Source organism: Grosmannia clavigera (genome assembly GCF_000143105.1).
Source record: "Grosmannia clavigera kw1407 unplaced genomic scaffold GCSC_161, whole genome shotgun sequence".
Classification (NCBI taxonomy): domain Eukaryota; kingdom Fungi; phylum Ascomycota; class Sordariomycetes; order Ophiostomatales; family Ophiostomataceae; genus Leptographium; species Leptographium clavigerum.
Window position 1 is genome coordinate 195000 of NW_014040778.1, and position 20567 is coordinate 215566.

At 58.5% G+C, this 20567-nt stretch overlaps 7 protein-coding genes across 7 annotated transcripts; 3 read left to right on the plus strand and 4 right to left on the minus strand.

Annotated features, from left to right (window-relative positions):
* Positions 1–1383: 1383 nt before the first annotated feature.
* Positions 1384–4004, plus strand: CMQ_8098 (zinc finger protein 2; the record flags this gene model as incomplete). The annotated part of the gene is made up of 4 exons (XM_014315639.1): positions 1384–3356; positions 3459–3547; positions 3601–3664; positions 3728–4004. The coding sequence occupies 4 exons, from the start codon at positions 1384–1386 to the stop codon at positions 4002–4004; spliced, it is 2403 nt and encodes an 800-aa protein (XP_014171114.1).
* Positions 4005–4561: 557 nt separating this feature from the next.
* Positions 4562–5383, minus strand: CMQ_8114 (exosome complex exonuclease; the record flags this gene model as incomplete). The annotated part of the gene is made up of 1 exon (XM_014315655.1): positions 4562–5383. The coding sequence occupies one exon, from the start codon at positions 5381–5383 to the stop codon at positions 4562–4564; it is 822 nt and encodes a 273-aa protein (XP_014171130.1).
* An 884-nt stretch (positions 5384–6267) lies between these two features.
* On the plus strand, positions 6268–9900 carry CMQ_8187 (5-methylcytosine G/T mismatch-specific DNA glycosylase; the record flags this gene model as incomplete). The annotated part of the gene is made up of 1 exon (XM_014315728.1): positions 6268–9900. The coding sequence occupies one exon, from the start codon at positions 6268–6270 to the stop codon at positions 9898–9900; it is 3633 nt and encodes a 1210-aa protein (XP_014171203.1).
* Positions 9901–10645: 745 nt separating this feature from the next.
* On the minus strand, positions 10646–12314 carry CMQ_8091 (septin; the record flags this gene model as incomplete). The annotated part of the gene is made up of 2 exons (XM_014315632.1): positions 10646–11825; positions 11881–12314. The coding sequence occupies 2 exons, from the start codon at positions 12312–12314 to the stop codon at positions 10646–10648; spliced, it is 1614 nt and encodes a 537-aa protein (XP_014171107.1).
* A 2618-nt stretch (positions 12315–14932) lies between these two features.
* On the plus strand, positions 14933–15491 carry CMQ_8147 (duf1348 domain containing protein; the record flags this gene model as incomplete). Its single annotated transcript, XM_014315688.1, has 2 exons — positions 14933–15012; positions 15089–15491. The coding sequence occupies 2 exons, from the start codon at positions 14933–14935 to the stop codon at positions 15489–15491; spliced, it is 483 nt and encodes a 160-aa protein (XP_014171163.1).
* Positions 15492–16282: 791 nt separating this feature from the next.
* On the minus strand, positions 16283–18075 carry CMQ_8296 (upf0016 domain protein; the record flags this gene model as incomplete). The annotated part of the gene is made up of 2 exons (XM_014315837.1): positions 16283–17293; positions 17356–18075. The coding sequence occupies 2 exons, from the start codon at positions 18073–18075 to the stop codon at positions 16283–16285; spliced, it is 1731 nt and encodes a 576-aa protein (XP_014171312.1).
* A 1667-nt stretch (positions 18076–19742) lies between these two features.
* On the minus strand, positions 19743–20483 carry CMQ_8214 (uncharacterized protein; the record flags this gene model as incomplete). The annotated part of the gene is made up of 1 exon (XM_014315755.1): positions 19743–20483. The coding sequence occupies one exon, from the start codon at positions 20481–20483 to the stop codon at positions 19743–19745; it is 741 nt and encodes a 246-aa protein (XP_014171230.1).
* Positions 20484–20567: the final 84 nt, after the last annotated feature.

The window sequence follows — 20567 nt, forward strand, 5'->3', positions numbered from 1 at the left end:
GCTCCTCACCGCTAGACGAGGCTTCCCAGATTCAACCTCCGTACAGAGCAAGTCGTATCCAGGCCGTAAGTCGCCGTATTGGCACCCCGACAGCGTCCACCTCGCCGGCGCCGGTGGAGCTGCGTAATTCGAGACATCCCTGCCGCGATGCTCCTTCCCTCTCCGTTCTAGGCTCTTTTTCTCGGGGTCCTTTCCGGCCACGCCTTCGCGCCTTCCCTCTTTCCCTCTTTCCCTCTCTCTTCCTCCTCTCAGCTGGCACCGCCTGCACTCGCAACTCTGCGCTTCAGCAAAGGCCTTTCCCCTTTGGGCCCATCCAGCCTTCTCCTGCTCCTCTTCTTTTCTTCTTGCTTCGTCCTGCGACATCGCCTCTGCCTCTGCGTACGACGTATGCCCTATTTCCCTCCCCCAAACCCCAAACCCCAATCTCTTGTCATCTCCCACTTCCACCGCCACCTCCATTTCCCTCTTACCACCTGGCCCTCTTTTTTTCTCTGGCTAGAAGAATACGACGTGCGGACCGTATTACGAAGTACTCCGTATTACCGTCATTAGCCCTCCAGCCTTCTGCCTTAGTTTCCGCTGCTCCACCTCTGCTGACAAGCCATCTCTCTCTTGCAGCCTGTCATCGTGCCAACAGACTCCTCCCAACCGCATCCTTCCACGTCGACGGTGTTGCACACTCGCTGCCACCGCCTCCCCTTGAGCTGCCACCAGCCGCAAGGACAGTCCTGTCCCGATCTCGAGTCGCCTGCTGAAGCGCTCGTTTTATCTGCAAAGTACTCCGTACTCCACCGTCTACCGTACCATCCACCGTTTACCGACCAACCCCCAACCACCCAACCAGCTGCCAGAAAAAACTCGCGCTTCACACTGTCTCACGTCTCCTGCCCGTCGTCTCACTCGCTCCTCCCGTTTCTACTCCCCCTCGCCACACTCTCTCACTCATGCCGCTCTTGTCGCACAACTCAGCGCAGCGTGCGCCATAACCCGGGCCTCTGTCCGGTTGCACCGCCAATCGAGAACCGAAACGGACTCTGCACAACGCCTGCCAGCCGGCCAAGTTCTGCTACCCCGACATCCTTGGAAGCTCGGGCCTTTTTCCCGTTCCCTTGCACGTTCTGTTGTCTTTTTTGCTACCTGTTCTGTCACTGAACCGCCAATTTCCGTCCTCGGCCTTTGCATCTTCACCTCATCTCGTCCTCTGCCTTTTCGTCCTCCTCGTCTGACTTGGCCTGGGTCGGCCGAGTCTCGCTACGCACAGACGCCGAACGGCTCTCGACGTCATTCCTCGAGCAAGAAGGAGTGTTGGCTCTCTCTGCCGCATTCCACGAATCTCTAACGCACACCGATCACATTCCTCGAGAACCCTTCCCCCTACTCATTATGTCGCCGACACCTCCAGACCGGCTCCTGGCCCGGTCTATATCCCACGGTGGCATTGCCGGTGCTGTAGTCGGGCCTGTGGTCGGTGTTTTCTTACTTCTCCTGGCATTGCCGTTTATCTTGCGGGCGCTTCGAAATGCTCGCCAGGGCCCTTCCGATGCTCCGCATATGGACATGATCGGCCCTCCGGCAGTTGAACCCGGCCCGGCAGGCCAGTCTCCGTTTGCATACACTCAGTCCTTCCCTCCGACCGGCTCTCCCACTTACGACAACAACTCATTCGACGATGGCAAAGCTCCTGTATCCTACTCTCCGTCGACGGCAGCTTCGGGGTCTGCAGCTGGGAATTCGGCCGGAGCAGCTCCCCCACTCGGAAGCTCTGTGGCCAATACCAACGTCCCGCCCCTTGCGGCCGATCAGCCTTCCGTCTTTCCGACAGCACCGTATCCTCCTCCGAACCCGTTGGACCAACGCAGCCCGACAGAGCGGTCAACGTCGTCGTCTTTGACGCAAACCCTCACGTCCTTCTTCCGCAACAACACGCAGTCTACGCAGGTTTCAGCCTCCCGCGGACCTGGCGACATGTCACGGTCTCCGGTGGAGGATGGCTTTGGCGGCTACAACCCCGACAACGGCCAGATGTGGACGGGTGGTCCTTCTGGTCCCATGAATTTCCAGCAGATGCCTCCCGTTGGTTACCCTCAAGCCGGCTATCCTGGGCCCGGCTATCCAGCTCCTGTCTATCCGCCAGGGAACTATTCAAATGCACCGTATCCCGGCTATCCTGGGCCCGGGTATCCAGTGGGCGGCTATCCTGGGCCTGGATATCCCGGAGCTGGCTACCCGCAAGACGGATACCCGGCAGAACAATATCCGGGCGCAGTTACTGGCATGTACGGAGCCGAAGAGCAGCATCTCACCGGCGCTTCGGCAGAATACTACTCTGGCGCTCCGTTATCACCACCATCGGACGCCGGCTCCGTGGCCGAGCGAGCGCGCGATAGCCCACCTCCGTCGGACCATGCGCTCTCCAGTCTCATCTCCTTGTCAGCAGCTGCAGCGGCGGCGGCCTTGGTGCCATCTGGTTTAAAAGATCCGAAGCTGCAGGCTATCCGCACCGACAGCAGGCCTTCCGGAGCCGACTTTTCGCCACTGAGTCCGACATCACCTCCCGAGGTAAGCGATACCGCCGACACGTCCCAGAGTCCTGCAATTGGGGCTGGGGCTGGGGAAGGCGAGAGGGAAAAGACAGTGGCTCGTTCCTCCCCACCTCCCCAGGCTTCCAAGGCAGCGCTCACGCCTGAGCCAATGCCAGAGTACACGCCTCTCTCGCCCTTTAATCGACCGCTAGTTCCAAGTCCTCGGCTTCCGGCGCCGGGCACAGTCAACCCTCGGGATGTTTGGGCTCCGGCTACGGAAGACGAGCGCTTTGTTCATGTGACCGCCGAACTCGACCGCTACGAGCAATCGCCTCCGCCGCTGGTTCTGTCCGCCGAAGAGAGCGCCGCAAGTTACGCGGCCGCCGAACAGCAGGCGCTTTCTCCGCAGCTGACGGTGACTCCTCCGGATGCGAAGGTCAGCAGTCCTGCAGACGGTGTTTCCGAATATGAGGACGAAGTAGAGCAAGAAGAGGTTGAAAACATCAAGATGGAGGCACAGTACGATGATGGGAACGGCGGGTTTAGCATGGCAAACTTGGAGGCGCATACGGCCAGCCAGGGCAACTACCTGAATGCCGGTGTACTGTCGCCGGGCGAGGTCAAGACGGACCCGTTTTACATGGCCCAACAGGCCAACGATGCCGTCTCGCTTGGTCCAGATGGTAGCCATTTGATGGCAGCCGGTTCATACATGCCGACGACGTCTGCCCCTCTGCAACACACGCCGTCCGGCATGGTCCTCAATATGCAGGCAACGATGGCAACGATGGCATCCAGCTCTACGTCGCCTGGAGAGTCCTATCTCTATACACAGTGCGACTTGCAACATACAGCTCTCCCTAACGGGCATATAATGGCACAAATGCCAGCGATGGCCCCAATCACACCGCCGCAACCGTCTACTCATCCATCCAGTTTTAGCACACCGCTGGCCGTAGTGCAAGCTGACTTCAACTCGACATCGCCATTATCTAATTCGGGCTCAACACCTGGACAGGTTTCCGGTAAGGACAGTCTTCGTCTTCCTTGGGTCGCTTTTCTAACAGGTTAATAGCAGCGTCCCCGCACGCGTTCAAATGCGAAGAATGTGGTCGTATGTTTGACCAGGTCCACAAGCTGAAGTAAGTGGCCTTGTCTCCGTCGGGCATGCGTGGTTGCAAGCGAAGCACTAACAGGGACATTAGTCATCATAAGCGGTACCACGAGCGGCCACACGAGTGCGTTGTTACCGGCTGTGGCAAGCGATTTGGCACCAAGACGCATCTGGACCGGCACATCAACGACAAGCACAGCAAGAGCCGAAAGTATCACTGCACGGAAGAAGGCTGCCCATACTCGGTGCCTGGCGGCAAGTCGTTTCCGCGCAAAGACAACTGGCGGCGACACATGGTCAACAAGCACAGCGTGCAGCCAGATCACGATCCGATTGAGGTGGTGGACCAACCTATGATGGGCGTCTAAAGGTCTGGAGCGCCGGCATTACCTTTTTCACTCTTTATTCGTCTTTATATTCAAATTTGTGGGCAAGCACATGCAGCGGGAGTTTCTGGACAACAAGGGTAAACAATCACGTTCTCTCTGCCGGACATTTTTTGTGGGTGCCATCTTCCAGAGACCGCAACATATCAGCGGAACTCCATGGCAGGGATATATTTTGGGTCAGGATGTTACTGTTATCACATATGGGCACTAGGATACCACCATTTGTTCGCGATTTAGAAAATTGGCACAGGAGCATTGCGTATATTGGATTTGCACGTGTTCATCTAAGACGGCAAGGTGTGTGTAGCCTGAACAGGGCATCTATGACAGCATTGCTCACAGCCTTCTGGTGTGTAGCGTCTAGTGCATCCGAGCAGAAGCAGATGATGCCTTGGCGACAGACCAGCAGGACCAAGGCGCAGCAGCTGTGTGTACAGCCCTCGCGGGCGGACAGCTGAATGGTGTGCCGGTGTAGATGGATAACTGCTTTTGTGTGTGTGTGTGTGTGTGTGTGTATCTCGAGGAGGCCGTTGCATTCAGCCGCCGCCACGCACGAACTTCCGAACGAGGGCTCTTTGCTGGGCGGGGTCGAGATTTCCGGCGTCGGTAGCGGTGACAGCGCGGCCAACGAGGATGACAGTGTGGGAGTCATTTCGGGAGCTGTTCTGTTTTTGTTGCTTTTGTTGTTTGTTGTCGGCGGTGGCAGTGGCAGTAGCGGTGGCGGTAGCGCTGCGAACCCAGAGACGGCCATTGCGGCCGACGGCGGTCTCAAAGGCGAGGCCCTCCTGGGCGAGGGCCTCGAGGACGACGATGCCGGAGGCAGCAGAGCTGGCCATGAGCAGACGACGGGCCATCTGGAGGCTAACGGCAAAGACCATGCCGCCGAGGAGGGGGCCTAGGCCATCGGCCTTGCCGGTGGTGCCGTCGACGCACTCGAGTTCGGTGTCCATGTGGCGAGCAGCAAAGGCGACGCGGGCGTAGACGAGCGTGCCGGGCTGGAGGTCCGGGCGGTTCTTGCGCGAGGCACCGGCAAAGGCCAAGACAGGCAGGACAGCCCGCAGCGGCGGCGCGTCGTGTGCAGCCAGGGCGACGACGGCCTGGTCGGCCGAAGCATGCTGGACCTGGCCGACGACCAGATCGCCGGTGGCCGGGGCGTAGCGGCCGCCACGGCCGCCAGCCTCAACCCAGAGCAGGTTCTTGCGGCGATCGGCGGCGAGAAGCCCGGGGACGGTGGCGACGAGACGGCCCTCGGGCAGGAGGACGCGCAGGCCGGGACCCAGACGGAGGGGCTTCTTGTCGGCGGGCGGAAGCAGGGCGGTCGGATCGACGTCGTCGCCGGGGAGGACGATGGAGGCCATGGTAGTGGGGTTGGGGGTAGAGATGGTGAGGTTCCGGGAGAAGAGTGAAAAGGTGAAAATTTTTCTGTCGATATCGATACGTGTCTAGCCGATATGCCACTATGCGCACAGTAATGGTCGCACAATCGCATAAAACGGGTGCTAGCAGGTACCCGGAGCTTGCAGGCAAGACAAGCAAACAAGACGTACCGGCCTAAGAAGCAAATTTAAGCTCTGCGCGCCGCCCACTGTCACAGTTAGCCGCCGGGCCCCGCACCAGCGGTGGTGCCTAAAGGCGGTGCTGGATGCCCAATGGTTAGCAGAAGGTGCGTGCTGTAGGGACTGCTGTAATTTTCAGGGTTCCTCTGCGGCCCCAAATCATCCTATCCTGAATACAATCCTTTTCCATCTTTCGACGCAGGACGTGACAGCCGTGACAGCCGTGAGGCCCCCCTCCATTCGTTCGCCGCTCGGTCGAAGCCAGGTCGGGCTGCGGTGTGCGATTTGCCAGCCTTCTGGAGCCGTCTGTGAATTGGCGTGGTGACCTGAATCCTTTTAGCGGGTCCTAGGAATAGTGGAATCACCACCCGGTTTAGCCCAACCTCTCTGTCCCATCGCCGCAGTAGCGTGTCTGCAACCAGGAAACTTCTCTGGTCTTTTGCTCTCCTTCCGTTTTTCCCCATAGTGCCCTCTCTGCGGCGGTATTTCTCCTTTTTTCTTGTGCCGGAAGCGAGCGAGACGATTGAAGGACGGTGCAGAGACATCCGGACGACAAACAGACAAAAGACAAGCAGACGAGACCGAAAGAGCCAGATTTGAGCCGGGGCAGCGTCGGTCCACCGCCGCCTCGATCTTTTCGCTACTTCTGACTGACCCCTCCGGCCGACGGAGGCCAGCAAGGTCGGATGGCGTCCCGGGTCCGCGACGTGAGCGGGACGAGCAACGTGGGCGAGGCCGATGCAGACTCGCGCGAGAAGAGACGCGTGGCCGTGAGGCTAGAGCGTCGAGAGAGGGAGAGGGAGAGGGATAGAGACAAAGAGCGGGATCGAGACCGAGATCGAGAGCGGGATCGAGGAGACCGAGACCGAGACCGAGACCGAGACCGAGACAGAGACAGAGACAGAGACAGAGACAGAGACAGAGACAGAGATCGTGATCGAGAAAAGGAGGCGAAGCCATCGACGCTGTCGTCGTTGCTGACATCGACGCTATCTCACCGCTCGACGTCGCTACGGTCGACGGCAACGGCGACGGGCAGCAGCAGCCGAGCAGCCCGGCCGCGGTCACGAGAGAGCGACCTGGCATACGGGTCGGGAGCATCGGGCACGGGGCCCTCGCGCAGCCACACGCACCGGAGCCGGCATCTGCACAGCGTCAGCGGCAGCACGACGGCGAGCCGGCACCATCGGACAGCCTCAGGTACGGGGTCGCACCGATCATCGCGGCGGCGAAACAAGGACGGGTCGTCGTCAGTGACAGAGCGGGCGAAGACGACGACGACGACGACGACGACGAAAAACACGACGCGGACGAGTCAAGACGACGAGCGGGACGAGGAGGACTACGAAGACTGCGAGGCGGACGAGAGGAGCAGCCAAGAGCTAGCCAGCAGCAACAAGGAAAAGCCGCAGCGAGTCTCCAGCCTGGCAAAACGGACGTTTCTGGCAGCCACAACGACGCTATCCCGATCCGCTTCGACGTCGGCCGTCCATCTGGTGCCGGAGATGGGTCGCAGCCGCGACCGGCTGCCCTATCCGTCAGCCAACCAGGCACACAGCCGCGAGGGCTTGATGAGCCGCGAAGAGCTGGTGGCCGGAGGAACGGCCGACCGGACGGCTGACCCGCTCACACCCGACGCCACGGACGTGAGCCATGCCGGCAACCAGAACCAAATGCGGCGTTCCAAGTCGGTCAGCGCAGCCGCCATGACAGGCGGTGGACGGACCAACAACAGCACCAACTCGCCAGCCACGAGCAGCCGGTCGATACGACATGACCGACCGCCCAGTCCACCAGACACGAACTTGTCATCAGCAGGAACAGAGATGCAGCAGCAGCAGCAGCAGCAGACACAACAGTTGCCGGTCCGACTGTCAGTGCCATCCTCGCTCGAGGACCTGGCCCGATGCCAGTCTCAGCCGTCCATGGCATCCAGCCAGGCCACCTACACGCAGCAGCCACAACAGCCACCGCCAGCGTACTCGGAGCACGACGACAACACCAACTTCTCGGCCGAGTCGGCACAGGACTCGGCCTCGCCGCTGACTCCGACACCCATCGACATTGCCTCGCCAGCCTTTTTTGCCGCGGCAGCCGAGTACAAGCGACGACAGCTGCAGCAGCAACAGGTCCAACAGCAGCAGCTGCAACAGCTGCAGCAACAGCAACTCGAACAGCTGCAGCAGCTACAACAGAAACAACAGCAGCAGCTCCAACAACAGCAGATGCAGCAGATGCAGCAGCAGACGCCGTCGCCGTCATCGTGCTCTACGCCCAGCCCAGCCGACCCGGACGACACGATGACGGCATCGTTCACGTCGACGATACCGCCACAGGCGATGCCACCGCCGCCACCGCCGCCGCCGATCAGCATCGTCGAAGTGCCGCGGATCGACTACCTGATGCAGAACGGCGGACTGCCATCGCCGGTGCCCAAGACCTTTCTGGCCGCGCTGCCGCGGACAAGCAGCACGGCGATGCGGGCCCAGCCACCACAACAGCCGCCACTGCAGGGAGCCGAGACGCTGTTCACGCCCTTCTTCAACCTGCTGGGCCAGTACCAGACGGTGCTGCAGAGCCACGGATCGCTGGCAGTAGCGACGGGACACCGCACCGTAGCCCGCCGGCTGCTGGACCGGCTGGAGATTGTCTTCTCGCGCGAGCTCCCACCCGACGGCTGTTCCTGTGTGGTTTGTGAGGGGGGGAGCACCGGACCGGGACAGCGCGAGACAGCAGCCAGCGAGATCAGCAGCATCAGCGGCAGCAACAGCATCAGCAACAGCATCAGCAACACCGGCCATCGGGGTCTCGGCTGGGGCGAGGTGCTGGAACGGGTGAGCGGACGGATCGACCTACCGACATGGCCGCCGATCAACATCAGCGCGTTGGAGCAGCAGCTAGACGCGGCCGCGACGACAGCAGCCGCTGTGGGTGCCGGCGCCAACGCCCATCTCACGAGCATGCTCCCGGGCGGACTGCCGCCGACACGGCCCATGTCTCCGGTCAAGATCGACCCCGACATCGCGGACGAGTTTCGTGAGCACTACCTGCGGCAGAACAAAAAGGTACGGGCCAGCGTCGACCGGTGGATGCGCGAGTGCGCTGACGCGCCCGCCTCGCCACCCCAAGAGATCGACGACGAGACGCTCGCGTTTGCCATCCTGACGAATCTCGGTCCCGACGACCGCCCGCTCTTCAACGCGCTGCTGGCCGGCACCCGCGAGCTGCAGCCGGCCGTGCGCGCGCCCACGCCCATGCACAACCGTCCGCGGCCGGACTTTCTGGTGCGCAACGGCCTGGCCATCCAGCGCCTCTACCGCCTGTCCGGCAGCCCGCCGCGGGATGCCGAAACGGCTCTGTACCTGGTCCGGAATCCGGGCGTCCACGACCTGCTGCACACCATTGCCGACATCCACCCGTCCGAGTGGGAGATCTTGGTGTCCGGCCGCTTCGACGGCTTCCTCTGGTCCGGGGCCGATGATGCAGCCGGTCCGGGTGTCAGTCCCAAGAACACCGCCGACGACGACGCCACCACGCCCATCGCCGGCGAGCCGCCAGCCTCGGCCTTTTTGCCCACCATCGCCCATCCACTGCCACACCCACCAGCCACACCTCAGTCACGTGGTCCAACGCCACTATCCGTCTATGCACCTTCGCGCGGACCGACCCCGATGACGCGCAACGTCACGCCCGCCTCGTTTGTCAGCAGCACCAGCAGCTTCTCGGCCGCGTCCGGCATGTCCGGCATGACCGGCATGTCGGCCGCCACGTCCGCAGCTACCGCCCGCCATGCCGTCTCGACCGACGAGGAGGCCGAGATCGCCGCGCTGGCCGAGGTCGAGCGCGAGATCTACCGCGGCATGGAGGCCCTCGAAGACGCCTTTGAGGCTCTGCACAGCCGCGCCGAGACCGTTCGCACCGCCCTCCGACAGCGCAGCGCCGGCCTGTCTGTCCGTCTGCAGCAGCGTCGGGCCGTCGCCGCCGGCCGCGTCAACGTCCTGCCGCAGCTCGGCGTCAACGGCGGCGTCGTTCCGAGCCCGGCACGGAGCCATAGCGTGAACCATGCCATGGACCTGCCCGCCAGCCCTCACGGCTACTCCTACGGCTACAACCAGAACCAGAAAGTCGCCTACCCCGGCATGCTCGCCCAGCCCGCAACCCCCGCCGGCGACCCCGACAGCTGGGACGCCGCCGATGAGTACCTGCTCGAGCTCAAGCCCGAGGACTCGGCCAGCAACATCAGCAGCTCCCAGCATCGCCGTCCCAAACGCCGCAGCGAACGCCGCACCCCCGCTCCCATCGAGGAAGAGGACGAGTAGGCCGGGATCTTGATCATCGAGATCACGTGATTTCAAGATCTCGTGATCTCGTGCTCTCGTGCTCTCGTGCTCTCGTGCTCTCGTCTGGTCGAGCTCAAAGGTCGAGAGCCCAGGACCAAGTGGTCCAGTCGAAGAATGCACACCTCCAACAAAATCCTTTCCTTTGCTTCCTCTTCCCTTCCATGTGCGCCGGCACTGCAGCATCCGGCGCCAAGTTTGATTCCCATGCATCTGACGATAACCAACTCCACGTTAATATACTTTCACTACGATATCATGAGCAGAAAAACAGACTGCCGCGCAATATAAAATTGGACTGCATGTTCCCACAGTCTAACGTCGTCGAACCTCTGTATAATTTGTAAAACACTTTGTATTGGTCTTGGTACGCTCAAACGCGCCGAGGTATCTAACAAATGAAAAGACAAATGGTCGCATCTGGCAACTTGAGAAGGAAAGGAAATAAGGTAACACAATGCCTGTGCTCCTAGCCGAATCGAATATGGTGACAATTGGGGAATCAAAATCTCATCTGGAAGACATCCAGCACATAATTTGTTCATGAAGGAAAACGGCGGCGACGGAAAGAAACAGCTGATGACGCCGTTTTGCTGTCGCGCGCCTGTCGGGGAAAGAGAAACAGACTGAATGCACGTGACAGGATATACCTGTCGCACGTGCGGCTTGGGAATCAAAAACAATGCCCGCCAGCAGGCGAGCCGCGCAAGCTTACGCCACGCCCCCATTACCGCCGTAGAGACGCCTTCATCGCCTTGACGTCGCGCTGCTTCAGTCGGCTCGTCCGCCACCCTTCGTACCACTGCTCCCGACTGGCCTCACGCAGCTCGCCGCGCCACTCGCTAAACACGGCATCCTTGAGCCGCAGAAAGTCGCAATGCTCCTCGTTGTTCGGATCCGCAAAACCCCACGGAAACTGTCGCCCCACGATTCCAGGCTCGTAAATGTCCGGGCTGATAATCGACATTGGCACTTGGGGCAGCTCGTCGTCGTCCTGACTCTGGTTCCGCCGCCCGGACGAGATCGACGTCCGCTTGCCGTGTCTCGACGGCGTCTGCAAACCTCGCGTGCCTTGGACCGGAACCTCCGACTTCTCGTCATCAGAGTACGCTGCTCCGTCAGACTCCCTCTCTCCCACTCGCGCTGCAAAGCTGCCTTCTGCTGCTTCGACCGCCGTCTCCTCGTCCGTTTCCTCCTCGATCCGACTCGAGTCGGCTGCACTGCCCGAGTCTCCGTCGTCGCAGTCGTCAAGCCCCAGCGGCTCGAGCGGGGCCAGGTTCGCCCTCCGAAGACTGTCCCACACAGACTTCTTCAGCACGTTCATGTGCTTGGTCGTGATCGTGTCGGCCTTTGAGATCACCGGGATCACCGTCGTCTTGCCCTGCAGAGTCCGCAGAACCTGCAGGTCCAAGTCCTCGTCCAGCGCCCCCACCACACGAGACTGCGGCACGTATTTGACAGGGCCGCCGTTGAATCCAGCCCCGTTGCCGCTGGCCGCATGCTCCGCCTTGGACGCAGCGATATTCCGGTCCAGGCGGCTCGGGTCCAGGATCAGAAACGCCGCGTGGATGTGCGTGTCCTGGACGCCAGGCGATCGTACCACCTTCATCTCCTCGTTGAAAGTGTCCTCAAACTTGCTCTCCAGGAAGGCAGACATCTCGCGAAGCTGCAGATCCACCACATTCTTCTCCAGCCCCTCCGAATCCCACAGAGTCAGTCCGATACGCTCGCCGTCGATCTCCGTCTCGAGGTAGGGGGGGATGAAATTGCCAGCCGGCGGCACCACCGGCGTGAACTCGTCCGCGTCCATGTGCCGGTTGCGCTTCTTCCCCGGCAAGGCCAGGGACGTCTTGAGAAATTCGAGGAACGACGACTTGCCCGCACTTCGAGTACCAATAATCAGAATACTGCGCGTCGATGTCAGCAGATGCACAATCGCTCTTGTTCCACAGCTTTTCTTACTTGAACGGAGTCGGGTCCTTCCTCCGCCGAACCCGTCTGGGGCTATTGATCGTGCTGATAGCACTGCTCGCATAGCTGTAGCGCCCACGGTGGGTCATGCTCTCGGTGCGTGCGTACGGGTCCACCCAAGCACCCTGGGGTATGGGAGGAATGGGCACGTTGGCCACAGACGGTGTAGGCTCCATGGAGGGGCGAGGCGTGTAATTGCCGTGGAAACGGTCCTGCTGCGGCATATCCGGAGCACGCTCATGGGCCGCAGGCTCGCCAAACGTGTTCTGGAGGTTGGGGGCCGTGGCGCCGTTGTAGAGAACAGGAAGCCGCGGAGGGGAATTGGGGATGTTGGCAACCTCGCGCTGACGCTGGAGTTCCTGTTCGCGAAGCGCCTGGGCCTTTTTGCCCTTCAGCTCGCTCGATTTGCTTCGTCGTAGCAGCATTCCGAAACTTGAGCGACGGCTCGAGCTCATTCTCTGACGTCGATAAATCAGGGATGTTCAGCGACACGCAGCACGTGCGTAAACACACAGCGACTGGTCCAGCACTGAGGTAGAAGTGAAAGCAGCGAGGCCGAGCTCACGTCTCACGTTCCAGACGTTCAATCCGACACCGTATGTTCGTCAAGAACACAGTTCGTACGAGAATGCGAGATTGCGTCCTATTGGGCGATGTCGAAATACAAAATCAGTAAAATGCTTGGAGGATGCAGCGAGCGGCAAGCATGCAGAAATCGCCCACCTTTAAGGCACAGAAGACAGAAGACAGAAGAGCCTGGTCAGGTGCAGCTTGGCTGCGAAGAGAAACAAAGGTGATGGAGCGAGGAAACAGGACAGGAATGGTGTCCGACACAAAAGGTAAACGGGAGGGGGGAGGAGGGGGCGGAGAAATGGTGGAGGAATATTGCGCCGTCACAGCGGATGGGGCAGAAGAGGAGGGCAGGAAAAAAGAAGGGGAAGGATTGAGGCCTGGTCTCAGATTTGGGTGTGCGATGTGGCGGTACAAAGTATGGATGAATGGGACGTGGGCCGGCTACTTCGTACAACGGTATCTTTACGCTGCACAAACGCACATCGGGAAAAGGGGCTGGTCGGGAAAGAGCCAAGGAAAGCCCCCTGGAGTGTAGGACAGCAGAATGGCGTGCCCTCATTAGAGGCGAGTGCGAGCTACGGAGGATTGCGAGCAGGTTGGGGAAGGCACGGATACGGAACGCGAGATGCAAAAAGGAAAAGGACGAAGGAGGAAAAACGGAGAAGCAGAGACGTCTCGAGATCTTCTGCAGCGGCGGCTGGCGTCCCGCTTGCGCTGTGACGGCATCTGCTGACGAAACGGTGCTTTTTGTCGTCGCTTCTCTCGCCGGCCGACGAGGTCGTGGAGGAAAAAAGGGGAAACACGCGAACAAGGCCATCTGATTGACCGGCCACAAAACGCTGCTGGCAGCAAGCTGCCAGGAAAAACGGCCATCGACGCTGGACCCTCTGAAACACGGTGGGGCGGGGAGAGAAACACCTGCCAATGCAACGGGGCAGGCGCGCTAGTGGGAGGTAGTGGTGCGCGCCAGCGAATTCGACCGACAAGACCTCTTGCTTCGGTGGTCTTCAGCGCCTCCCTCTCACGACTTCGTCCTCGCTCGGCTAGCAGCGCCCGACGTCCCACTCGGCCAGAGCAGCCCAGGCCTGACCACGAGACTCGTATTGCACGCCCATCGTACTCGTACTCGTACCAGGACTCACCGTAACTTACGTGTACATGCTACAAGCAGTAGGGTTGTCCTCCGATCTCTGCTCTGCTCCGTCGTACATAGTCTCGGCATTGGGGATCAGACATGCAGGTACTATCCCGTAGCGGAAAGGCCTGCTATGCAAGTACATGCTACCGCGCAAAGTACACGGGTACCACTGTCGCGATGCGCCTTCCTGTTATCTCTACAAGCCTGCCCCTTTTCATTGCAGCGGGTACGCTGCCTCAGACCGTCGTCGCGCTGCAACAGCCAATCATACTATTGGACCGATAGCGCAGGTCTAAAGGGCCGCTAGTCCGAAGGGTATTGGTCTCTTCGGCGATGCAGCCCAGTAATTATGGGAGCTGGGGGCGTATCGTGCCCGACAGGATCCACTCTGCAAGCTTTCTCGCAGGCGTCGGCCAGACTAGGACGTGGAAAAGGTCTTGAAGCTGGCCTGTCATCCCGCCGGGAGATTGCTCGAGGGGCGCGAGTGCTCAGACAGAAACTCTCTCAAACGAGTGCTCGCAGTACTGCAATATGCATGCCGGCTGCCAAGTGGAAAAGGTCATCAGGAAACAGAACCCGGCAGGCAGGCAGATATGTACCAAGCCGGCATCAGCAACTGACGGTACATGGGTCTCCTCGATCTTGGATCTCACTTGGTGATAAAGCAGTTAGCTCCAGAGCTCGCTCTGTGCCGTGCCGCGTCTCGGCCTATGACCCCTCCTTCTTGCCCCACCTTTCTTTGCTTCCGTATCGACTGCATCAACCAAACTCCGGCACAGCCGGCTGGTTGACAAGTTTGGCTGGATCGGGATCCCTACCATGTAAGCACTGCAGCCGACGCTCGGTTCACCAGAGCCAGTGGAACGTATGGCGACATCGCGTTGTGATCTGCTTATGTAAGCGCGAAAATCGTCCATGACAGCGGCACCAATTCTCTACTATCTATGTCCGTAAAACCATGCCGGGTTTCCTCCGGAGATCCTGAGGACGGCATTCGCCGCCTTCTCTCTCCAGCTCTGCAAACCACCCCGCGTTTCTTCGACGAAAACTTCCTAAATCGGCAGTGGTTGCATTAGCTTGGGGCTACGGCTGACTCAGACCACGTGTTGGACAGGAGTGCAAAGACCAGCATCTCAATTAGTAAGGAAATCATGAACGAGGAGGGACTGTACGGCGTAGATGGTATCATGGGGGAACGTATAAAAGGACGCTGTGATCCTGCTCTGAAAGGACGTTGAAAAGAGGCAGATGCAGATAGCAGAGCACGCGCAACACGGCAAAGAGAAGAACATCCACAAGTGACAAACACATCACAGCCGAGAGACGGACATCATGGCTCCTCCTGTGCCTCCTTTCACGCTCGAAACGGCCGAGAAAAAGGTCAAGGCAGCCCAGGACGCGTGGAACACAAAGTCGGTCTTCTCTCGTCCTCGACATCGTGAGACATCTGTGCCTCCTCACTGACAATGCCCCCTCGCCCCCTCTCAGAGACCCTGTCACTGTCGTTCCGGCCTACACGGATGACTGCATCTGGCGCAACCGGGACCATTTCCTCCGTGGCCACGAGGAGATGACGCGCTTCTTGCAGGCCAAATGGGAGCGTGAGCTCCACTATTGCCTCCGCAAAGAGCTCTTCGCCTTCACCGACAATCGCATTGCCGTGCAGTTCTGGTACGAGTACCAGCTCGCGCCCGCGCACGCAGCGGCTGCCGGTCTCGCCCCGACCCAGTGGTTCCGCTGCTACGGGCTCGAGGACTGGACCTTTGCCCCCGACGGCCGCATGCGCAAGCGCATGATGAGCGCCAACGACGTCGCCATTGCCGAGGCCGACCGCTGGTTCCGCGATGGTGTCGATGTCAACACGGTCCCCATCGCGGAGAAGCACTGGTAGACGGTGCTGCCGATCTCGTTCTGGCGATCTGACGGTCAGACATCCCCCGGAGTTGCTGTCGTATCATTGCTATTATCCTATCAAAGCCAGAAAACACATGGTACAGAACAACAATACATCCAACCCTCCATTTCGGCCTCTTTTCGTCATGTCCGCCTCCTGCTCCTGTTCTCTGTAGCCGTGATTATTTCTATTGCTCGTACACCTGTTTCCCGGTCTACAGTATCCCACCGAAACCAAGATAACTCGATAGCAATGGACAAAAAGGCCGAGTCCCCAAATACATAACACAAAGACCACCCGGCAGGTGCCATATTCCCAACCCAGGGCCTTGCCCCCATCTGCATAGCATTCCGACACGGAGGAGAAATCGTGCAGAAAAGCAACCAGACATAACAAAAGAAACGCAACCTCGATATCCGTCATAGGATTAAAATTGTGTAAGGGGTAGTAAAGGAATGACGTGAAGAGAAAGGTCTAAACAGCGAGACGTCGAGTGGGCGGTAAAATGAGTGATTGACCCCCCAAAACAGAGATAGAATATAGCCCAAACGTTTGTTTTCCATCCGACAACGCGGTAAACGCCATCCATGCAGAAAGAACCCTGTGCCGATCAAACCCGTTCATCTCTGTCCTTTCCGCCGAACAAAACAGTGCCAGTAGAAGCAGCAACAGACCCGCAAATAAAAAAGTGAGCGCAAGACAGCGCGAGTGCGTGGTAACGAGTGTGAAGGTGCGAAACAGCGCAATGAACCAGAAAATACAATAGTGAGGCGCTGCAGCGCCTGTTCTCATGTGTAAAAGGACTCTACAAGATAGATGACGCCAAAGATCAGGAACGAGACGGCACCGCCCATCGTGACAACCTTGAGGCTGACACGGCCGGCAATGGCACGGCCACCAATGACAGCCACACCAGTGCAGCAGGCGTGGCCCGTCACTGCGCCCAGCGTCACCCACCAGTAGTCCTGGCCGGCAGCCATGGCGATAGTGGCGATCTGGCTGCGGTCTCCCCACTCGCCCAAAAAGGTCATCACAAACGTCTGGACCCAGGCAGGGCTTAGCAGAAGCGAGGCCAGGTTGCTCATGCCATTGCCGACGCTGAGTGCCGTCGACAAGACGCCGCCGCTGCGGTTGCGAGGCGGAGACGCAGAAGAGGACGCGCTGCGGCTCGGCTTGCCAAAGCGGTTCTGCTGCCTTGCATGCCGTCCGCCCGCGCTGTCACCGCCGATGCCCATCTCAAGCGCGTCTGAGCTGACCGTGGACGAGAGGCCGTTGCGGCGGCCGTTCTCCCGGGCCAGATGTTCCTTTTCGGCGAGCTCTTGCTCGACCTCCTGCATCTCGGCCGCCACGCCCTCGTTTGCATCCATCCCCATGCCTTCACGCAGCATGCGACCACCAAAGACGAGAAACAGGACTGCGGCTAGAAGGTTCGTCAGGCGCTTGGGGATGAGTACCGGCACGGCGTGGCCCAAAACGGCTGACAGGAGTGTCATGGTGAAAAGAGCACTAAAGGCCGCAGAAAAGACGACTGTGCGGTCGTGCTTCATCGCCATCAGCGCAGCCACCAAAAACGTCTTGTCGCCAACTTCAGAGACCAAAATCATGGTAAGCGACAGGAGGAACGAATGCAGCGGCTGGATGAGCGTGGCCGATTCATCGTCGCCTCCACTGGGACGTGGCGGCTTCTTGGATGGGTCGGACGCAATTTTGGGCTTCGACACGTCCAAGTGATCCTTCTTAGCAGATCCAGGAACGGGCATGGCCTTGTCGTACGGGGCGTCAGGAAGATCGATCGGTTTCTGTGCGGCTTTGGGTCAGTCCATCTCGCCACGAGTGCATCGAGACTTGATATGAATCTTACCTCGAGACCAGACGCATCGTCGCCAGCGACGTCTTTGTCCTTGGCCTTCTCGTCCTTTCCATCCTTCCCGCCATTGATCTTCTTCTCTTCGTGGTGGGGCATAGGCGGCGCCTCTTTCGGCGAATCTGGTGTATTTTCAACACGTTCGCCAGTCTGGCCCTCCTGTGCCTTGCGCTGCTTGTCCTTCTCGCTGACGCCACCGCTCGTGCCCGTGGTGCCCTCCTTCGGCGCCACCCGGTTCTTGTCGTCCATAACGCCATCGTTGCTCTCCGGGACCTTCTTGCCGTCTATGTAGACAGTGCTCTTCTGTGCGGCCTGATCGGCTGTTTCGCCCGTCTTCCGCGAGCTTTCAATATCGACAAAAGGACCCTCGTGTGGCCGGCCGTCCTTGCCGTCAACAGGCTTCACCTTGTCGTGTTGTTTGGCTTTGGTCCCGGCTGTCCCGCCCACGGTGTCGATGGCATCTACCGCAGGGGCTGCAGCTGCAGCTGCGGCTACAGGAGCTGCTGCTATAGGAGCTGCTGCCACAGGAGCCGCTGCCACAGGAACAGCAGCGGCGACCGCTGAAGCCGCATCGGCAGGAAGCACGGCAGCAGCTGAGACTGTGGGGAGGACCAAGAACGGCAGGACGAGGAGGGCGAGAGCTTGTCGGCGACGACGACGGAGATGGCCAGAAGAGGATGAGTGTGCGCTTCGAGAAGAGGGTGGAGGGCAGGCCATTGTGGGATAGAGGAGGCAAGCAGCCGCAGTTAGGAGAATCCGTCGGAGTTGACCTGTCTGTTCATGCACTCGACTGCTATCGAGCGAGAAGAAGCGGCCGCGAGATGATCGAAAATGAAAGTCGAAAGGTGCAGGGCGACAGGCAGCCGTGCTCTTAAATGGGGCGGTCAGAGAAAGGGGGAGCAGCTAAATGAGGGATAGAAGAGAAGGGAGCTTGACGCCCTTGGCGAACAATGCGATGGCTTGGAAAATAAAAGGTCGAAATGGGCGGTTTGCTCTGGCGTCTGGACGGAATGGCTTCAAAGGAGAGAAGATCGGGGAGGAAGAGAGGGAGAGCAGGAGAGGTGAAACTAGTCTGGACGAAGATGTTTGCTGGATTGACGCGTTTTTTCCCCCCTTTGGCGCAGAAAAAGCGAAACTGGGGCAGCAGGTGCTAGTGGTGGATCGTTGGTGGGTCGTGTACCTAAAAAAAACCGACGACTGCGAAATGGAAGCACCAAGCCACACTCTTATTCTGCCCCAAATCATACTGGATATAACTTAATCGGCTCGTATGCACAGGGCGCCTTTTGTGTCCTGAAGGGAAAGTACCGGGTCTGGCCCTTCTCTGTGCCTGGGTTCCTGTTGGATGACTTCACATGGGCTGCTTGTCTTTTGGTTCGGCCAATCAACGGTCTGCGTGCTGCCGACTCTGTGCAAGGACCAGCTGTCGTTCTAGCTTCTTGCCAACACTGAGCGAAAGTACCCGTACTTCGTATTTCATGTCTGCAGATGCCAAAAGGAGGCGCAATACAATTTCACGCTCCAATGGGCAATAGCTCTCCCAGACGGCAGTCATGTGCTTGTCAAAACCCTCGCACGGACTACTCCACACGGACTACATGCGCTGTCGCCCGATTTCTGATCTGGACATTCTTCCCCTTTTTCCCGCCCGTGTTTCCCCTTTTTACTGCGCGTGGTTTTCTTTCCCCCTCTCGCACGCCACGACTCCTTGCTAGCTATCCACCGCCTCGGAGCAAGTGTGTCCGGGAGTTTTGGCTCCGTAGGTGTACTCCGTACTCCGTACTGCGGAGTGCTTTACTTGTGGTGTATAAGTGATCCTCTCGTCGTGATATTAGCTGGCGCAATGTCTACGCAACATCCCGAGCTTTGTACTCCGTACGGAGTACTCCTTACACCTAGCTCAATTCAGTACTATTAATACCTTGTACCCGAATTGTCGGGGAAATGCAAACAAATGTTGGCAATTCGGCTGAAAAAGAAATCATCCCGATGCTACATAAGAGCTTGGTCTAGATCTATTCTTTAATTCCAAATACGATACGTATGCCTCTTTGCTCTCTGGCCACGTGACTGTACGTGATACATGGCTACAGACCATTGCCTCGTGATATGTGCGACTATTTGTCTATAGACTTCCGTACAGATTGCTCTTATATGCGATCAAAATCTAGCTTCGCGATATGCCAATCTCGTCTTACGTGCACAATATGGAGTACTCGTAGAAACCTTCGATAATATCTCGGATACCCCACATGTTAACACAAACAATGCGGTAGCTATTATTTGCGTTTTCGTTTTAACTCAGACCCGCAATCATTGGTTTGGCACGCAAACAACATACGTGCGTACAATTGTGAGCTGCCACTACATAGTAACTTGCCGAATCACAATGCTTCGGACGTCTGGGATTCTTCGTGAGTTCTGTCCCATTCCCGCTCCATCGCAAACTTCTGTTCATTCAATTTGTGCATGATTGTGGCCCTGGTGCGCGCGTCTTGGGCCTCCTGAAATGCCCAGATATCCTCCTCGGCCGGAATATATATGCCAATCTGGCGTAAGTGCTCAGCAACATCTGTGACTCGGTCGGAGCATGTGTCGAGAGTATCGTCGACAATTTTGTGAACCTGGGCGACATCATCGTCGTGGCCCTCATGATGGGGGTATCTGCTCGAATTGAACCGGTCCATAAGCTTCAGGATTTCCTTGGATTGATCTTCTGTTGGCACACAGTGTTGACCTTCTGGAGGGTAAAACTCTGAAATCTGGCGCGATTTTTCTGGCAAGTCACTGGACAGCTGTCTAGTATCGCATATGATGTCAACTGCTTTTTCCATCTTGAAAGTGCGAATACATCTAGGCCCCGTCTTCTTTTCCGCAGAGGCAGTAAATTTGCTGATCAGAACTACCTTGCGATGACAACTCTTTTCCGGGTAGAGCATTGCTTCCATCGAGTTGCCTGTCACCCTGATATTATCGGTATTTTCTCGGTCATAGTATTGTAATGGCCTGGACCGTATGGCCGCGTAAGCTAGATTGTGCAGCTGTGCAATGTTAAATTCGATGACAATATCAATCAGTTTCCAGCCGCTCGTCAGTTCATGCTTGTCTAGCATAGACAGCCCCATTTTAACATCTTGGAACCAAAGCTCTGTTTCTGATAAGTACCCGGAAAGAACGACTCTTCTGTGTATAGAACGGGGGTTTAGGCT